Source organism: Pelmatolapia mariae, linkage group LG8 (assembly GCF_036321145.2).
Source record: "Pelmatolapia mariae isolate MD_Pm_ZW linkage group LG8, Pm_UMD_F_2, whole genome shotgun sequence".
Taxonomy (NCBI): Eukaryota; Metazoa; Chordata; class Actinopteri; order Cichliformes; family Cichlidae; genus Pelmatolapia; species Pelmatolapia mariae.
The window spans coordinates 4,712,167-4,730,777 of NC_086234.1; the positions used below are offsets into that span (position 1 = coordinate 4,712,167).

The window sequence follows — 18,611 nt, forward strand, 5'->3', positions numbered from 1 at the left end:
TTTCATTTTCCCCCTCAAAAACCTGCTGTATACAGTCAGACCCATGCAGCGCTACCGTGAGACATAAACTGCACATAAAATGATGGGTGTATATAAAGTCTGAAGGTTTTGTAAACACGCCAGAATAATTAAATGCCAGAATGTTGTAGCAATTTCATGGTTAAAGCTTTACAAGGTCAAGATGCTAACCCAGCTTCGGCAGTGTTTCTCCAGTTGTGCCCAATATCATCAGTAAGGAATTCATTTTTGACCAAAAAAAAAAAAAAAAAAAAAAAAAAACCACCAATCTTTTTCTGTGCATTCGTTTTAATTTTACCAACTGGAGTGTTTTTCCTTTTTAAGAAGTTTGCATTTTTAATATGTACACACACAATTACACAGAAAATGTTAGCAAAATCCCAAAGTAGAAACTTTTGTTTCTTATTTCATAACAATTGTTTTGTGATAATCAGTTTTACTTTTATGGTATATTGTAACATTCATTAGGAGTGCATATTAATATTTTTCTATATTAAAAATTTGAGCTTGAAATATTATGATAGAGATATTATGGTAAAGTTCATCTGTGAAGAACACAGGTCGCCATGGACAAAGTTGCTAATCAGGGTGTTCTCTGACAAATGCCAAACATGCTGCTACGTGTTGGGCTGTAAGCATAACCCCCACCTATGGACGTAGGGCCCTCATGGAGTCTGTTTCTGACTGTTTGAGCAGACACATGCACATTTGTGGCCTGCTGGAGGTCATTTTGCAGGGCTCTGGCAGTACTCCTCCTTGCACAAAGGCGGAGGCAGCGGTCCTACTGCTCGGTTGTTGCCCTCCTACAGCCTCCTCCACACCTCCTGATGCACTGGCCTGTTTCCTGGTAGCGCCTCCATGCTCTGGACACTACGCTGACAGACACCGCAAACCTTTTGAACCACACCCCAGATTGATGTGCCATCCTGGATGAGCTGTACTACCTGAGCCACTTGTGTGGGTTGTAGACTCCATCTCATGCTACCACTAGAGTGAAATCACTGCCAGCATTCAAAAGTGACCAAAACATCAGCCAGAAAGCAAAGGTACTGAGAAGTGGTCTGTGGTCACCACCTGCAGAACCACTCCTTTACTGGGGATTGGCCATCATTTACACCTGTTGTCTGTTCCATTTGCAGAACATGTGAAATTGATTGCGAGTGTTGTTTCTCAAGCGCACACACACACACACACACACACACACACACACACACACACACACACACACGTTTTCTACCACTACAGGTGATAAAGTAAAGGCTGCCATCTCTGGCCTGCCAAAGTGACAGAAGCTGGACCCACACCAGTATGCTTTTACTCAGGTCTTCTTAACAATGTTGGAGTGGGTAAGTGGGGAGAGAAAAAAACAAACAAAAAGGGAAATCAGCCTGTGAAAGGAGCAAAATGAACTTTTATTTTCAGATGGAGCCAATCTGTAAAACACTTTACATGACAGTCATTTAAAAGTCATTGAAATGACTTAAGTTTAAGAGATCGTTCAGCTTTTTAGAAACTCCTGAATCTACAAACTCAAACATATTACCAACTGTGACACTGACCAAGTCTCAACTCACAAATAACTCCAAAAGATTCTCCTGAGCGCCTGTTTTACGTTTCCATAAAGACAAAGATGCAAATCAATGTTACAACTGCACAAAACAAAAGACTTTCCCAAGGACACAGGTAACTCCTACTGAAGAAGGCACAAACTGTTCTTGATGCTCGTTCGTGTCCCGTCAGCTTCCAAATGAGGAGGAAAGAAATGTTTTTGTTTTTTTTTAAATTGTTATTTTTATTAATGTTGCTGCTTGTTGGCGGCAATATTAAAACAGCAACAAGCAGCCAAGTTGTGGCGAAAGCTTGAAATGGTTATGAAAACTTCTATGATTAAAAACTGGCTCAGCCATGGAACGTTCCGATAAATCCTTCGTTTCTGGAAGTGAAATGTCTAAAATTTTCCTCTCACCTTTACAGACGCCTACATCTCAGTTTGCATGAACAACAATGTTTGACAGTCTGCTGTATGATTTTTTTTTTTTTTTTTTTTTTTTATTAAACTCTTAAGAGTCAGTGAAAAATCGAGTCTCCAGACACCAAAACCACTTTACCATAAAGTAAATGTCTATGCCCACAATCACAGCAGCTCTAATCTGACAGCTCGATTTCATCCTCTCTAAGCCTGAAACAGTCAAATTAGCAGCTGCATTAATAAATTCAGAAACACTGGAAAAAATTCCAAAGGCTACCTGTTAGTTTGTCTAGATTTGTGGTTTTTCACTGTTAAAGTGGTTAATTTGTGGCTTTGCCATTTTAATGAATAAACTATCAGGAAAGATGATACAGTTCTGCCGACTTAACAAAAACTACTTTTTAGAGGAGACACGTGGTTAAAGTCAGATTATTTAGGAAATGTTGCTCACAAAAAGGCAGTTTGTACATTCATGATTCTCTTCTAGAGAAGTAGACCAGCTCTGTGCACTCATGTTTAAACACTGATGATCAGGGAGTTTCTTTCGTGAAAGTATCAATAAATGTCATCAAAATATGCATAAGATTTGTTCCACAAACTCAAAGGAACTGCCAACCTTGGTACAACAAGCTGACAGAAACCTGCTCCTCTATCTTAAAGGCTGAAGAGTGCATTCTCCACCCGCCGCACCCACCTGTTGTTTAAAGTTTTGGGCAGCTAATCAGAAGATACGTAGAGCTAAAGGAGTGAAGCAGCCAATTTCAGAAAGAATTAACTGAGAGCAGGTGCCAAGCTCCCTGTATGGGTACATTATTTTAAGTTCACTCATGCAAAGCTACTCTGTCTGAAGAAAATAAATAAAATAAAAAATAATCAGCAGAAACAATCGCCTTTCAAAAGAGACAAATTCACTGAAGTTTATTTTCAAATGGGATTTGTTACCTGTAAGAAAACTTCAGAGCGCGTTAATGACAGATCTGACATTAATGGGTAACACGGCAGTTTGAAACAGACGGGAGGAATCCTTTAACAGACGCACTGTAAAGCTGTCCTGGAGCCCAAATGTGGAGTGGTTTTGAAGGAGTGCAATAAATATTTTCAACCAGAATCCAGGCTAGGTTTCACTTGCTTCCTCCTTGAAAACTACTTCAACTTCACTAAAATTCCTTCAATGGCAAAAAGCAATTAAACAAATGTTTTTCCTGCATATGTGGACCAAATCCCCCCCAACCACACAAAACTCAAAAATACTCAAGAGTGCAAAAAACTCAGTGAATACACCTCCATGAAATGAAACAGGAAGAAGCCCTTCTTGTCCACAGACAACACCAGTAGATGATATAACGGAAAGATTGAGATCATCATTGCACCTCAGTGGATTAGAGTCCGTGGGGGACAGTGTCTCTCTTTCGGTTCCCAAACCACGAGTCCCAGGTCAGCTGGGTCTGCAAGGTGCAGCCTCCGGCCTTGAGGTCGCACGAGTACCCGGCAGGACAGCAGTGCTTCGAGTCAAAGCAGCAGACGGCCTGAGAACAGACAGACATTAGAGAGTGTTCAGCACTGAATCAATCAGCAAGGCTCAAACTTCTTTTACTCTAAACAAACATACGAGCTGAATGAATTCAGCAACAATAATAGTAGATTATCAAAGACGAGTAGTAGCACAGCAATATATAGTATACCTGCTAAGTTTTAACATAAATATTCCAAAATCGAGCCTAGAACAAGGACCATCCAAAGTCACTGCTGGAAGAATGACTTCAAATGTAAATGAGTGGGAGGGACTGACAGGTGAACGTACCCTGGGGGAGGGGCAGCAGCTCCACTCCGTGGCGGAGATCTTACAGCAGGTGTCTCGTTTGGAGCAGCGAAACTCGCCCCTGCCGTCGCACGCCACATCCTCCTCGTCCTCTGCCTCCTTCACAGACTGTAGCACTTTGATCTGAGGGATGGTGCTGAGGTGGTGGTAGTGTTGTTTCTTCTCGCATGTTCCTGTCTGCATGTTGCAGGTGTAGCCCTGAGGGCAGCAGTGCTCGTGGTCAGTGCAGCAAACAGCCTGAGCAGAGACCACGATGCCGGATATTAACACGTTACAGCGACGAGTGAAGCATTTCAGTGATTCCTATTAAGCTTTTCCTTATATACTATTGAACACTCCAAAAATATGGTCTAAATTGTAATTTTATTTCCTACTGTAAGCACCAAATTTGTTTAAACAGAAAAGAAAGTAGATTCTAAATCACTTTTGAAACTGCTGTCTGATTCATTTTAGTCTGTTGTGAAACCAAATGATATTCTACATCAGCAAGACACTGCAGAAATGTCACAGATCAGTTTGTGATCTTATCAAATGAGCACCTATGTGGAAAAACTCGAGGATTTAATGACAGTCTCAACATCACTGATGCACAAACCTTGACCAGTGGGCAGCAGCCCCACTCTCCGGTCTTCAGCTTACAGCAGGTCGTCCCTGAAGCGCAGCTGCTCTTGTTGTCACATTTAACGTCGATCACGGCGCCCGGCTCCGTTACAGCGCTCACTTTGGCGAACCACGGTATAACATGGGAACCTCTGGAACAGGAGAAGTGGTGGGGCTCACAGGTGTGTCCGCTGGGGCAGCAGTGGTTTCCATCTTTGCAGCAGACAGCCTGACGGGCAAAACGAGTAACTGACACTCTCCTATTTAAAAATAATTAATAATTTTAAAAAAAAAAAAAAAAAAAAAAAGGGGGGGTGGGTGGTTAAACTCACGTTCGGCAGAGGGCAGCAGCCCCATTTGTGTTTCTTTTCCATGAAGCAGCAGGTCGTGTCTCTGGGACAGCTGGTCTGGGCGTCACACATGTTCTGAGTTGGACTGGAAACAGTCTGGCTGAGCGCCTCCTGCAGGGCTGGGATCTTCTGCAGCCAGGCCACACTGAGGCCACCGGGTTTATCACAGGTGCCCTCTGCCACATTGCACTTGTAGCCTTTGGGGCAGCAGTGCTCATGATCGTTGCAGCACACAGCCTGGAACAAAACAGAGTGAAATCCTTCAAAACATCATAGGCTGCTCTTCTGTTGATGAAACAGCTGAAAAGTTAGCCTCATTTTATTTGACACCATATGATCCACCTCTAGTCAGCTTCAAACCACCAACCAATTGTCTACTATTAAGAGTTCTGTTGTTAAACCACTGGTTCCAGGTGTAAATCTCAGTGTTTTCTGTTATATCTTCCCAAAAGAGAAGGAGTATTTTGGATGATTTAACACATCTATAGATTTAAATTCAGACTTTTGAATTTCGATCATTTTGTCTTTGCCTCTGAAAAATCCACTCAGGTATACTAGCCGTCTCAAAGTAGAAGTGCAGAAAATCTCTACAGTCACATGAGGGAGAACAGGGTTGGAGAGCATAGGTTGACCAAAATTACTGAAACCGTGTGCAATGAAGTCACTGAAACAGCCATTTTGAGGACGGGCCCAGGCCTGATCACTCAGTCAGCTGCCATGTGACTGAAACAGCAATAAGATCAAGTTAGTCTGATACCGGTCTGGGACTGAATGGGGGTCATGTAGACAACTACACTCAGTTTAAAAAAAAAAAAAAAAAAAAAAAAAAAACCAAAAACAAAAAACAAAGTTGCTGCAGGATGGAAACTTAACGTTACAATGTAGCGCTTGGCAACATTCCATTTTTATGGATTAACAACAATACAACTGGCTGTTAACCAGTTAAGTTGATTCCTGTGAAGAAACAAAGATGAGATGTTGTCAGCCTTCAATTGAGACCACTTGCCTATCGGAAGGTCAGCCCATGTAGTCAGCTTATGACCGGGTTGTCGTCCAAAGGTTGAGCATTTTTCAGGCTGGTCAACACATCTAATTGCCAACAGTTACAGACCAAATAAAAATTCAATACATACTCAATTGAAATTTCCCTGAATTACAAGCAGGCTGCTGTCCCGTTCCATTTTGTGTTTAAACTCGTGTGAATGAGACTACTGAAATGCACTCAGAGCCACAGCTGACTTCTTATTTTCCATCCTCAGACTTGGGTTTGATTGACATTTTCTAACCATCACACGTCTTAAGCTGGACTGTAATCACTGTTCACATTGGATCTAGGATTACCTGGGGACCTCTAATGAATTTAATTCAGGATTAGGAGGGGCGTGTAAGTGTCTAAATCACATAAGGTCCCCTGGTACTACTAATCCTGTGCAAATAGGGCTTAAACAGATGTGTGTGAACTTTCAAGACCTGGAAGCTGGAATCTACAAGCCCATTTCCTGAAATACTGGTCAAATCATCATCTACTACTATAGTAAACAAATAACCACCCAGAAGTAGGTCATGACCTAAAGATGAGCCACTTATGCACCATGAAAGCATTCCTGGGAATCACACAGGAATTAGGAGATGATGCCAGACAAAAAAGAAATACAAATTACAAAGGCTCGGTGGTTAATGTTAACCAAATCATTACAATTTCTGTTGTGTTTGAATGTGCTCAGGATAAAAATAAAGTATCAGTAAGAAAAATGAGAACTGGATGTCAGAAATAACCACAGCTGACACCAAGAACAAACAAACAAACCCTTGGCTATTTGCACATCAAAACACACGAGTTAAATCTGGCCAGCACATTTGATCAGGAGGCAGAAAGGAGATGTTGACCTGAGGTAAAGGGCAGCAGGCCCACTGTCCGGAGTTCATTTTACAGCAGGTGGAGCCCCACGGACATCTGGTCTTCTCATCGCATTTCTCATCCTCCACCTCCAAGGTCAGAGCTGCTACCTTTGTCAGCCAGGAGACGGGCAGAGAGAAGCCCAAAGGGTCATCGCAAGTTTCAGCTGCCAGGTTGCAGACTTTGCCGTGAGGGCAGCAATGGATGTGATCGTCACAGCAAACAGCCTGCCGGGCACACACACAATACAGACCAGAGGAGTGTTACACCGAACTACTAGAAAGCCATTAAGCTCATTCCTTTTTTAAAAAACCCAAACTACAAATTTAAACTCTTAAGATCATAAATCTCCTGTGTGAGCGTCCTGGGCAGCATTAATTTAGCACGTCTTTCCAAAGGCGGTGATCGGTACCCGCTCTCTCATCGAGTCTGCTTGTTTAAACACCCACTAATTTGCTCTTTGTGAGTCTTTATTGAAATAAATTGGCATCATGTTTGTTTATGAATTAGCGCATTGTTACTAGCTCACCCGCTGACCTGCGCCACTGTTCGCCCACTCACGTCAGCATGAGTTTGCCCTCCTCAGAAAAATCTGGCTCAGTTCTCTCTTGATGGTTTGAGCCTGATGTACTTGTGGTTACAGGATTTTCATGAGCTCAGCATTTTGAATACTAGATTCAAATACTAGCCCCGGATTACCTGAAGCAGCGGACAGCAGGCCCAACTGCCACTCGCGGTCTTGCAGCAGGTGGATTTCCCAGGACATGTCGTTGACTTGTCGCACCTGTTGTTACTGTCTTCCAGTAAAGGAAATACCGGCATGTGTCCAAGCATGGGAGTCACGGCGTTACCTGTGGAGTCGTCGCACGTGGAGCTTTTCAGGTTACAAACGGTGCCGTGGGGGCAGCAGTGCAGGTGGTCCTCACAGCACACAGCCTGCAGGGATGAGGAACAACCCAGACTTAGAGTCTGCAAATGAACTACTACATTACCTAAAGGACAGTCCGTTAATAAGCTCTACTCATGTTTATTAGTGGACAACAACTCACTCACATGAGTTACAGAGTCCCTGTCGGAAAGGAGAACAGGTCATTAAAGGAAAAGTGTACCTGTGGTAACGGACAGCAGGCCCAGTCTCCTTTTAGTGTTTTACAGCAGGTGCTTCTGTCAGCACAGGCCACAGACTCGTTGCAGGGGATGGAATGGACTGAAAGGTCTGCAGAACAATAACAATCACCACCACAGAAGCTAACATTTTTAGATTCCTGTAACACTGCTCGACTCAATGAAACGTTTTGAGGGAAAAATAAAACCCACAATGCAGCACAACCAGATATACATTTCACACATTCTTCTTCCTCCTTGTCAAATTTTGGCACAAAGAAACCCAATCACTGACAAGATGAAAACAGATGGAGAAAAGCTTCTTCCCACTCCACTCAAAATGTTAAAGTTGATGAATTTCAGTCAAAAACAGATTAAGGCAACATTACATAAGATATTAATAAAACAGTTTGTATTAAAACATGTTTTTCTCTGAAACACATTAAATATTTACAGTTTGATTACAGAAGATGTGATGATTGCCATCTCACTCACCTTTTCTCTGGACTTTAAGGAGCTCGGTTGCAGCTTCTGCCAGTGTCATGGTGGGGTTTCTCTGGGTAGACACACAGGTCCTGTGGTACAGGTCGCACTCTGAGCCTGCAGGGCAGCAGTGGATGCGATCTGAACAACAGATGGCCTGAAAGAAGTAGTAAATCTTTGCAATCAATGATTGTGTGAAAGTGAGAACTCAACCTCATCAAATACTGCATTTCCTCCCCCGAACTGCTCTCTTGGGCCTTTACTGCAACTACCTTCATTTATGGGTCTTTGTGCTTTCAGTAACTGAAAAGCTATTGAGCAGAGCTCAGGTGAAGGACTTGTACACTGAAGAATAGCCCTGCCTTGATTTCGCAGTGTTTTTTGGCTAATTATCCATTCATTTTGAAGCACTGTGCAGCTTATTCTGGTTTTTCAGTCTAATGATTACTTCATTCATTGCAACGTTGTAGCATTTCTTTCAACCTCGTATTGAGAGTTTCAGAGGAAAACTACCAAAAGGAAGTCTTAACACTTGGAATCAACTCTCCATAAGTATTTCAAATTCATAAATGAAAGGAAATTCCAACAGAGACTCATTACATTCGAGCAAAAGCAGCCTTCATTTTGTTAAACATGCCACTTATTTGATATCTAAAAAGACTAAACACCTGATAAAATATTAAAAAGCTTCACAATGACCTTTAGATAGTAAGAGTCGGTCTCTCTGCAACTTTCTGTTCATCTAAGCTGACCCCATCGCTCGGTGACTTCATACTACTTACACTGGGCATCGGGCAGCAGCCGTAGGTGTCGTTGATCATCTTGCAGCATGTGGTGTGATCAGGACAAAATGACTTCTTGTCTGGACAACTGACTGAGGTGATGACAGAAGTGACATGCGATCCATCAATAAAAATCCTATTCAATGTTTGTTTTTTAATAAAGATAAGACTTACTGTCATTGGCTACAGCAGGGATCTTCTTCATCAGGGGTATGACGGTCTCGCCACGCCTACACTGTGAATGCTTCAGGTCACACTCCATGTTGGCAGGGCAACAGTGAAGGTGATCCTCACAGCATGTGGCCTGCATGAAATTCAAACACAGGATGTTTTAGCCTCATTAGGAACCCTTGCGTCAATGTTTTTCCTCCAATCAGTACAGTAAGAATCAAACAGCTTTAATTCAGCGACAAAAATATGAAAAACGCTGGAAACTGTTGGAAGACTTGACTTCAAATCACTTGTACTACATCTATAGCATTTATATGTACCTTTGGGTATGGGCAGCAGCCGTACTCTCCGTTGGGTAGCAGACAGCATGTGAAAGCGTTTGGGCAGCTGAGTTTCCCATCAGGGCACGATATTGAACTGCCAATAGAAGCTACAAAAGTAGTAAGACCTAAAAAGAAACAGTCTTCTGTTAACACTACAGTATCATCTGCATATAAATTTAGAAACGTAAGTGAATACATGATCATCACATTTCACTGTTTATTTATATGAGGTAATCCCCACCTGGGTTATTTCCTCTCCTTCTAGCAGGTAGTTTCACCAGCAGGGGGAAAGACTCCAGAGAAGCAGAGACGCACCGCAAGTGAGCGATATCACACTTTGTTGCCTCAGGGCAGCAGTGGCGCCTATCGTCACAACACACCGCCTGCAGAGAGAAGATCATGGGATCGTGAAGCACACCAGCACTATAGATATACAACTGGGACATGAAAAACGAACAATTGATGCACGTGAGACATTTAAAGTCAGTATACAGAGTAGTTTGAATAAAACAGGCAGATGTGCCTTTCTATTAAAGCAAATGAGCACTGATTGCTGAATGTGCAGCCAACAAACACCATCTGATTCCAAGGAAATGCTGCAGCTTCAATGAGTTTTAAATACTGAAGAAATTCAAAGTGTTTCATTTGAAGCAAATAAATGTCTTAAAATGGTCATTTCACTCTGAACACAGACATTTTTAAATGTTTTTCCACCAGGAGTATACAGAGATTATAAGACTTCTATTCACACAATATTAGCCATTATCAGAATATGAAAAAGCTGAAATGTATAAAGTTCTCATTATTGGTGTGTCTAAATCAGCACGCTGACATTTTGAACACTTACTTTACATACTGACATCTATATAGTTTTAGCTGCTTTCAGGACCGATCAAGCTCTCCCCTCTTTGCCTTTACTGGCAGCTGCAGCTTCAGAGTGCTGAAATCAGCAGCTATAAGTGATTCAGCAAAAGGTCAGACTCACTAATTTTGACTTCAGAAAATGTGGAGTCTGTGGCAGAAGTGCAGTGTCATTCTGTGTTGCCAGCCAATTTGTTCATGAAGCAACTTCAGAACCACACAACCACCCCTCAATGAGTGTTGAGGCAACATGATTGAAGACATTGGCAAATATACGCAACACAAACAACCACAGTAGACCACAAGTCTAATGACACCTTTTTTTCTTCTTTTTTTTTTTTAATAAAATGAATGATCACCGCTAAGAATTTAAAACAGAGTCATCACTAAATGAAATGTCAGGAATTTGTGGTAGTAGAAGGGTTGCCTATAAACTTAAAGATTCTTAAAGATGTTGCATTTTCTAAGCCTGTGCATCCTTTACATCATCTATAAACATGGTCTGAAACCATTTGAATGTGTGTGTGAAACTTGAGGCAAACTGAAGTGCGTATTAAACATACAGTGTTGGTGAAGAAATACATCACATTTCATTTTAAACAGCTACAAACCTACATAGGCAGCGTGTCAAGAACTCATGCAAGCAACAGCTGATCATTTTTTGGTGTGAGAAACCTGGGGCTTGTGTGGAGTCAGTGATTTTAGGCAAAGAGATGGTCTTTGTGCTTATGTGTGTCACCTTGGCTAAGGGGCAGCAGCCCCAGGAGCTGTCAGGAAGCTGGCAGCAAGTCGTGCCATCCGGACACTCAGACACCTGGTCCGGACAAACGACTGCCTTCACCGTCTCCTCGAGCTGAAGCAATCACACATCACAGCCAACGCATACAAATGCAAGGACGCCACATGGTCAAACAAAAGGTTTAAAAACACTCAAATATGAACAGTTCAAGTAATCAATTAAAACACAAATCACTTCAGCCACAGCGTAATATACATATATAAAATATTGTTTTTCCTTGCAAGACAAGAGAACAACTGCTGGAGAGATCAAGTCCGTGGAAACATCTTGGCCCTGCACCAAGAGAGATCAGGTAGCCTGTGTGGGGGAGGTCGAAGCATCTCTGCTTGTAGTGCCATCGTGAAACCAACACCATCGGGCCTCTCAATACTCTGCACGTTTCAAAAACATTCCCCGCACCTCTTCAAACACCTTATTTACCCATGAGTGTTATTCTTTTACGTCATTTGTTTTTGGGGTGGGAGAAACGTACAAAGCAGATAAGACAATTCCATTATTTTGACAAATAACACCAATTGAGCCAACGTATCCAGGAGGACATACAAATAACAAAACTGAGCTTGGTTCACTGGGGATTCCTTTAAGATAATCTTCCAACGGTTGCTGGTGGGTAATCAACATTAAGATGTCTAAAGACAGAAGCTAAGCTTTGCCCCACCCCCTTCACCTGAGGTTGGGTCGGGAGTCGTGTCATCCACGGCAGGGAAACTGTTTTATTGACGCATTTCTCATGGACCAGATCACACAGCGTGCCCTCGTAACAGCAGTGGAGGTGGTCTGAACAGCACTCTGCCTACAGAGGGATTCAAACAGAGTGTAAGAGAAACAGGTTCACTGAGAGGAAACCTTTTAAAAATTAAAATCAATTTTAAGTGACAGCAAACTGAAATTTTATTTTACAATACTATTTTTTTCCCAGCAGAACATAAATACTGAGTTTTATTAGTTTATAGTACAAAATATCCTGCAACTCTTTTACAAAAGTCATATAACATATACTGTCAATAATATGCATAATGTTCAAGGTCATTCTATGAAACTGTATGTTGACTGTTTTGTTCTATTAAACTTTCTAATACTATATTTTTAAAAGAACTCCCCTTCAGCGTGTGAGCAATATGAACAAGTTCTCAAAATTAAAACAGCGTCAGAAGGAAGACGCCCCTGCACAGAGGGGAATAAATAAAACCCCGTGTCATCCTCGATCAGTACAATGCACACTCAGTTCTCAGTGAGAGCTCTTTATGGCTGAGAAACAGCCCGAGTTTGAGCGCTCGCATTATTCACAGCTAGCTTCTTAAAAATAAATAAATAAATAAATAAATATTGTACTCTACAGCCTGCAGCATGTGAGCTGCAGGTTTCCAGTTTTACTCATTTACTGTGGCAGGACAAGCCAGAGTGGTGTATGTGGGTAAAACTGGAGCCCCTGCAGTGTGCGAGCTGTTGAATTTTTTTTTTGGGTTTTTTTTTTTTGGGGGGGGGGGGGTCATTCATCAATGGGCCAGAATTGAAATTAAAAGTGATTATTTATTCTGCAAATAGACTTTTTCCCCAAACATTATTTTGATCTAGTCCCTCACAGCTTTGCTCCCTGAAAGCAAACCAGCAAGTGAAATTGATAGCAGAAGTGAGGAGAACACAATGGAACTTCTCAGACAATCACAATACAACAATAAACACACATTTGTTAGTTCAAGTAGTCATGGTGGAATGTAAGTCAACCCAAGCAGCTGGCCGTTTGTGCAATAACCACAACAGTTGCACAAGGTTGATTTCCATGTGACCCCGCCTACTGCGACAGTAAAGGCCCTGTAATGACTGTTTTAAATGGATAAAAATACTCTTTTCCGCATTAAGTAGTCTTCATAGTCATGAGAAAGCTAATTTTCACAGGACCCTCTGCTGTCATGTGAAAAACCAAGTACAAGCCGTGACTCAGCAGATCGCTACAGGCAACAACTTGAAGTAATTCTTTTCTACATGACCATAAGGCTTGGACTCTGCAGTGGAGGAATTCTTCCCACTCTTTGCAGTGTTGCTACTGATCCTTGAGGCATGTAGCATTAATTTGTGCACAGCTCTCTGAAGGTCCTGACTATATTTCTGTTGGGTTGAGGTCTGCAGTTTGACCTACCACTGCAATTACTTCAGTCTTTTCTTTTTTCACCATTCTGTTGTAGATTTGCCGCTGTGCTGGTGCATGATCCAGTTTGGACCACGCTTTGACCATTTGACTCTAGAGTACGACGCTGTGGCTGTGAAACAAACCCTCAGCTCTCCACCACTGTGCTGACATTTGGAATGACGTTTTAAGATCCGAGTTGATAAAGCATGTACTTGGGGCTGGAACACGTGACCCTGAACCCTCCCTTATTTATGCTGCAACAGGCCTAGGCTGCTGGGCACGTCCCATGATTGTTGATGATGTTATTAATAATCTCGGGCTTTCTTCCACAGAGCATCTTTTGTCACGTCTTCCTCCTCTTACACCCGACCGGTCGTGGCAGATTGCTGCCCCTCCCTGAGCCTGATTCCAGGAGTTTCTTTCCTGTTCAAAGGGAGTTTTTTTTTTCTTTCCCACTGTTGCCAAGTGCTTGTTCATCAGGGTCATTCAATTTTGGGGGTTTCTTTGAGTCATTGTAGGGTCTTTGTCATATAATATAAAGTGCATTGAGGTGCTGTTGTCATTTGGACAGATTACGTCAAACTTTATTTATACAGTGCCAAACAAACATAGTTCTGCAACTCTTGTGGAATATTCACATGTAACTCTGCAAACCTAAGCTGTGCTGCCATGACAAGGCACTTTTTCCTGACACTTGTAAATAAGTCATACCTGTTTTTTTTTTGTTTTTTTTGTTTAGTTCATCTTTTTTTCTGTAAATTGTGCGTCACGAACTTTAACACGCTGAGGCATGCAGAGTGAGATGCAGATCTTGTTTTTTGAGTTTAAGCATTGGACAGTCTGGTCTCACGGTAAATTTGCTGGGACCTGAACTCCTGGGAAGACTGGCAACTGTATCCAATGTTTTCACTTAAGTAGAATGACAGACTTCAGACTGACTGGAAATGGCTTTCTAACCCTCCCTTAGATTGATGGGCAGCAACAACTGCTCCTCTGAGATCATTACTGGCATCTTCCCTCTTCAGCACTGTGTTAAACACACAAATGCTTTAGACTAGCAAACTCTTATACGGGTGGCTCACACTCACTGATCATCAATGAATCAAGTGCATTTGGTTAGCAGTACCTGGCTGCTACCCTCGTCTTAATTCTTATAGAAGCATGATAGTGTACTTGATTAACATCCAGGTCAGACAGACACAACAGTGACGGGTAACTCACACGTGGTAGCGGGCAGCATCCGTATCCCCCCTCAGTATTCTTGCAGCAGGTGTTTTTGTTCTGACATGTGTGTCCATTGGGACAGACCAGCGCCGAGCTCAGACCCAGCAGGGCCAAACACAAGAACCCCATCTGCAGAGTCTGAACACAGGGAACAGAGGACAGGGCTGTGAGCGATTAATGCAAAACCTTATGGGGATTTCTGGGTTTTATTCTGGCTGTGAGTGAGGAGGAGGGAAACAAAGACAAGTATGTTTAGCAGCTGCAAAAGAATTTCAACTGAAACTGGATTTCGCCACTAAACAAACCCAGATCCTTCTGAGATTGACGTTCCCTTCATATCATAACCACTTTATGTCCGAAAGAGCAGCACTATAAATGGCAAGTCACGAGTTCAAGATTCAATTATTGGCTTTTGCAAAAACTCAGACTGAAAGCGGCTCATGTCTATTATTTTTAGTTGGCCGCTAGCATCATTAACGGCCTTTTAACTCAAGCAGAAAGAACAGAATAACAGACTTAACCGACTACTGAATATGTAATGAAAAATGATTTAGTGCCAATTTAAGACTGATTTTCCTCTGGACTGTTGTGATACAGCAGTATAACAACAGACTAAAGCACAGGTTAAGAGGAAATCACGAGAAAACACAACTGAAACACAAAACACTCTGAAATGGCTCTTAAAAGTCTGGATGCTTCTGACAAAGTGGCAATTCTGGGCTGAAACCACAAATATTTCCTCATTAAGTATAATTTAATAACAGTATGCACTGCGTGATTGGTAGACGGCAAGCAGTAGCATCTGTGGCAGGGATTTCAAACTCAGGGCAGACAGTTGCAGTTTATGGAGATGCTTAAATTTTAATACAAGTGAAAAGTTTGCCTCACACAGTCTCTTCGAATGCAATTTTGTTAACAAGAAGCCTTCAAGTAGTCCAAACATAAACTTAAACTTTTATAAAAGCTTATAGTCTTATAGATGTAAAATGAGGAGTTCTAATTACAGTTCAATTCAAACCTGACAGCTCCTGGCAGTCTGAGACATTTCATAAAATATGGAGCTCAATTTAAAAGAAAAATATTGACTTGTTAGTACGTGGAAGAATAAAAACTTCTTAAGAGTTGGAAGATGACAGCTCGCGCCTGAAACTGCCCGAATATGAAAATGAAGCTTGCTTTTACAGCTCTGTCACTTGAGACCAAGTTCCAACAAATACATTTTGCTGTAGTTAAGGACTTCTCATCTTTTGCAGATTCTGTACCGAGAATGAAAAAGGGATGTTCAAACTGAACACATGCAACACGTTTAAAATAGCGTTATGCGTCTGCTCAGAATGTCAATTTTCAGTTTCATATTTTTGTACTAGGTTAGCGTTGGGGTGTTTTTTTGCACTTCTCACTCTTTGGAAAGCATCCATATCTATTACTGATGGCATTCAGCTCCACTGCCATGAGCACAGGCGAATGAAACCTTTCAAATTTTATACACCTCAATACCCATTTAGCTTCATGAGCTAATTATTTAATCTTATTTTAAGATTTTACATTATTGCATTTCACAGGTTTCTATTTATTCGTTTCCTTCTCTTATCTGTAACCCAAGTAAAACATCTGGTTTGTAATAGAGACATGTTCAATTTCAAAGAACCTATAGTCCCAGTACTCTTATGTAGCTACTAGTACTGCAAAAAAGGGGCGCAAGAATTAAAATGCAATGTTTCAAAAAGCACAAAACACACAAACTGTTTCTGCGCAGTTTGTCTCTCAGCCCGATCTCCAATTAGAGAGACTGTCCAACAATAAAATATTAATGTGCAATACTCTCAGAGATGAGAAGATGTAGAGGAAAAAAAAAATAGCAAACATGAGGGGAAGATGAAAGATTAGGGACTGCTCAGGATGCTGACATTTGATAAATTTCCTTCCTTATGTAAATTACTGTCATGTACAGATCCACTGTCTTAATCAGACAGCAGATCTATAAGTAATCTGCTGCTGAAATTATCTGATTAGTTCATAAGATCTTTCAGCTCTGGACTGATGCGCTGTTCATGGCATTTAGTTCAAGAGTAGAAATCATTAAAGTAAATTCAAACAGGTAATCCACTTTAGTTTCACCTGCCAGATTCTAACTTTTACCACATTGTCACACTGGCTACAAACTAGAAAGGAGTCATGATGGCTCAATCTTAAAATTTCTACCCAGTTTTTTTTAGGTTTAGAAAAACTGTCCCAGGTAATTTTGAGAGTAGTGACCCAAAGTGTTTGTGCAGGTCAATCCTGTCACCTGAGCAGACAGTGAAACCTCAGGTATTGCTCCAGCCCAGCATGATGTCAGTCACCTGAGGCAAGGTGTGAAAGGACAGCATTCCCTCTCGAGTAGTTGTTCTGAAACTGAAGAAGCCTCTTGGATGACAAGTAAAATATCTTCAAAACCTTATGAAGTCCAGCTGCCTTATATTCCAGATCTAAAGACTACCATGACCCAGATAACTGCGAACCTACACAGACATACTTAAGAAGTAGCACACGATGCCAAAGTGCAACGCCACGACACCCATTTAAATCTAACGTGGGAGGGCAATATTAACTAAAAGACAAACAGATCTGGTACATAGCAAATGAAAATAGATAAGAAAAGGCTGCACCAACAGGGCAATACTGGAAGGTCTAGTGTCTTTGTAAACACACGTTAAGCTCACATTCCAAAAAAAGATAAACATTACTGTCATCGACTTTAAAAGAACAACTGCAACAATTCATAACGTGAAAGATTGTTAAACTTCACCTGTGCAGCCATATGTCAATATATGGTAAAGCTCGGGGATGGGGTTTAGTCGCTCTCCGCCCACTTTTTATTTATTTATTTTTTTAAATATACAAACTAAACCTTTACAAATCCAATACTTAAGCAATATATACGAAATAAAACATTTACCATGATTAGCAGGAATCCCGAGAGCAGGTAGAAAGAGTTTAATCGTTATCAGCACAGGGCACTTTTCTGCATACTCCTGAAAAACAACAGTACACTGTCAGTCGATGTCATGCTTTTAGGAAATACTGCATTATATTACGGGGGGGGGGGGGGGAAGGAGTGACAACGTTTAAGAAAAATAACCTGCAACTTATAAAAAAATACCAGATGAAAGGAGCGAGCTATCTAACGCTAGCTTTTAGAATAAAAATACAAGTTAGCGTAGCACGCTATGCAGCTAAAAACAAAGCTAGCTGGTTTAAATGAAGTTAAGCGGATGTTCTCTCTCTTTTTTTTTTTTTTAAATCCGCGTACGAAACGGAAATCATCCTCTTACCTCGTCTGAAGAGTCACATACATGTACTGCTTGATGTAGCGTCTGCAACACCCAGAACGCACAAAGCAAACAGTCTCTGATAATACTTATATCACATGACACCTGACACGTGACTCTACAGGCTAGCGTCTTAAAGGGCCAGTACACTGCAGCGTTCCGGGGTTAGGAAAATAAAACAACAACACAACAAAATAAAATATAATAAAAATAAAATATTAAATTAACTTTTTATTCATTGCATTATTTGAATTTACAAAAACTTACGACACTGGCACAAATGTGGTAAGAATTCAAACATCAAACTATTGAAAGCATGTTTTCTGTAAGAGAAGGACGTTATAACTTAAAGCCTCAAACCTTGATTCGCATACTACTAGAAATGGTTTTCGTGTTTGTGTGTGTGGAGAAAAACTATGGCAAAATTTGCTTAAAACATATGGTCATTATTAGGTATAATAATAAGATAATGATGGTTGAATTTCAAAGAATATCTCTGTTTATTTAGTTTTTATATTCGTTTTCTACTCAGATTTTGCAGTCAACATTCCAAAATTGGAGGTATTTGCCTTTGATTGATTGATTGATTGATTGATACTTTATTCATCCCGAGGGAAATTGGGTTAAGGCTGCCAGCCGTGCCAGCGCCGTCTTACCCTTCCGACCATACATACATTACACAAACATCACATGGGGAAGACAGGTCAGAGGGGTATAACATGGAAAAGCACAACATAAGGAAAGATAAGGAGAAAAAAATAACTCCCCCCAG

At 41.2% G+C, this 18,611-nt stretch overlaps 1 protein-coding gene across 2 annotated transcripts; it reads right to left on the bottom strand.

Moving 5' to 3' along the window:
* Window positions 1–2,045: 2,045 nt before the first annotated feature.
* Window positions 2,046–17,950, bottom strand: grnb (granulin b). Of its 2 annotated transcripts, none has more exons than XM_063482510.1 (17): window positions 17,843–17,950; window positions 17,467–17,542; window positions 14,526–14,666; window positions 11,844–11,969; window positions 11,117–11,230; window positions 9,758–9,899; window positions 9,514–9,641; window positions 9,197–9,326; window positions 9,023–9,114; window positions 8,253–8,397; window positions 7,763–7,869; window positions 7,353–7,589; window positions 6,644–6,880; window positions 4,739–4,993; window positions 4,402–4,635; window positions 3,789–4,004; window positions 2,046–3,513 (listed from the first exon to the last, which is right to left on the bottom strand). In XM_063482510.1, the coding sequence occupies exons 2-17, from the start codon at window positions 17,467–17,469 to the stop codon at window positions 3,367–3,369; spliced, it is 2,454 nt and encodes an 817-aa protein (XP_063338580.1). In that variant the 5' UTR covers window positions 17,470–17,542; window positions 17,843–17,950; the 3' UTR covers window positions 2,046–3,366. The 2 variants fall into 2 exon arrangements, with proteins under 2 accessions (XP_063338580.1, XP_063338579.1); XM_063482509.1 differs by having other exon boundaries at window positions 3,789–4,043.
* Between the last annotated feature and the right edge of the window lie 661 nt (window positions 17,951–18,611).

What these genes read in the sequence shown, in the direction of transcription:
- grnb (XM_063482509.1), bottom strand. An exon ending in GCTGCTGCCCATACCCAAAG is followed by an intron (nt 9,327 to 9,513) that starts GTACATATAAAT and finishes AATTTCATGCAG; the next exon opens with GCCACATGCTGTGAGGATCA. An exon ending in CCTGCTGTCCGCTGCTTCAG is followed by an intron (nt 6,881 to 7,352) that starts GTAATCCGGGGC and finishes TGTGCCCGGCAG; the next exon opens with GCTGTTTGCTGTGACGATCA.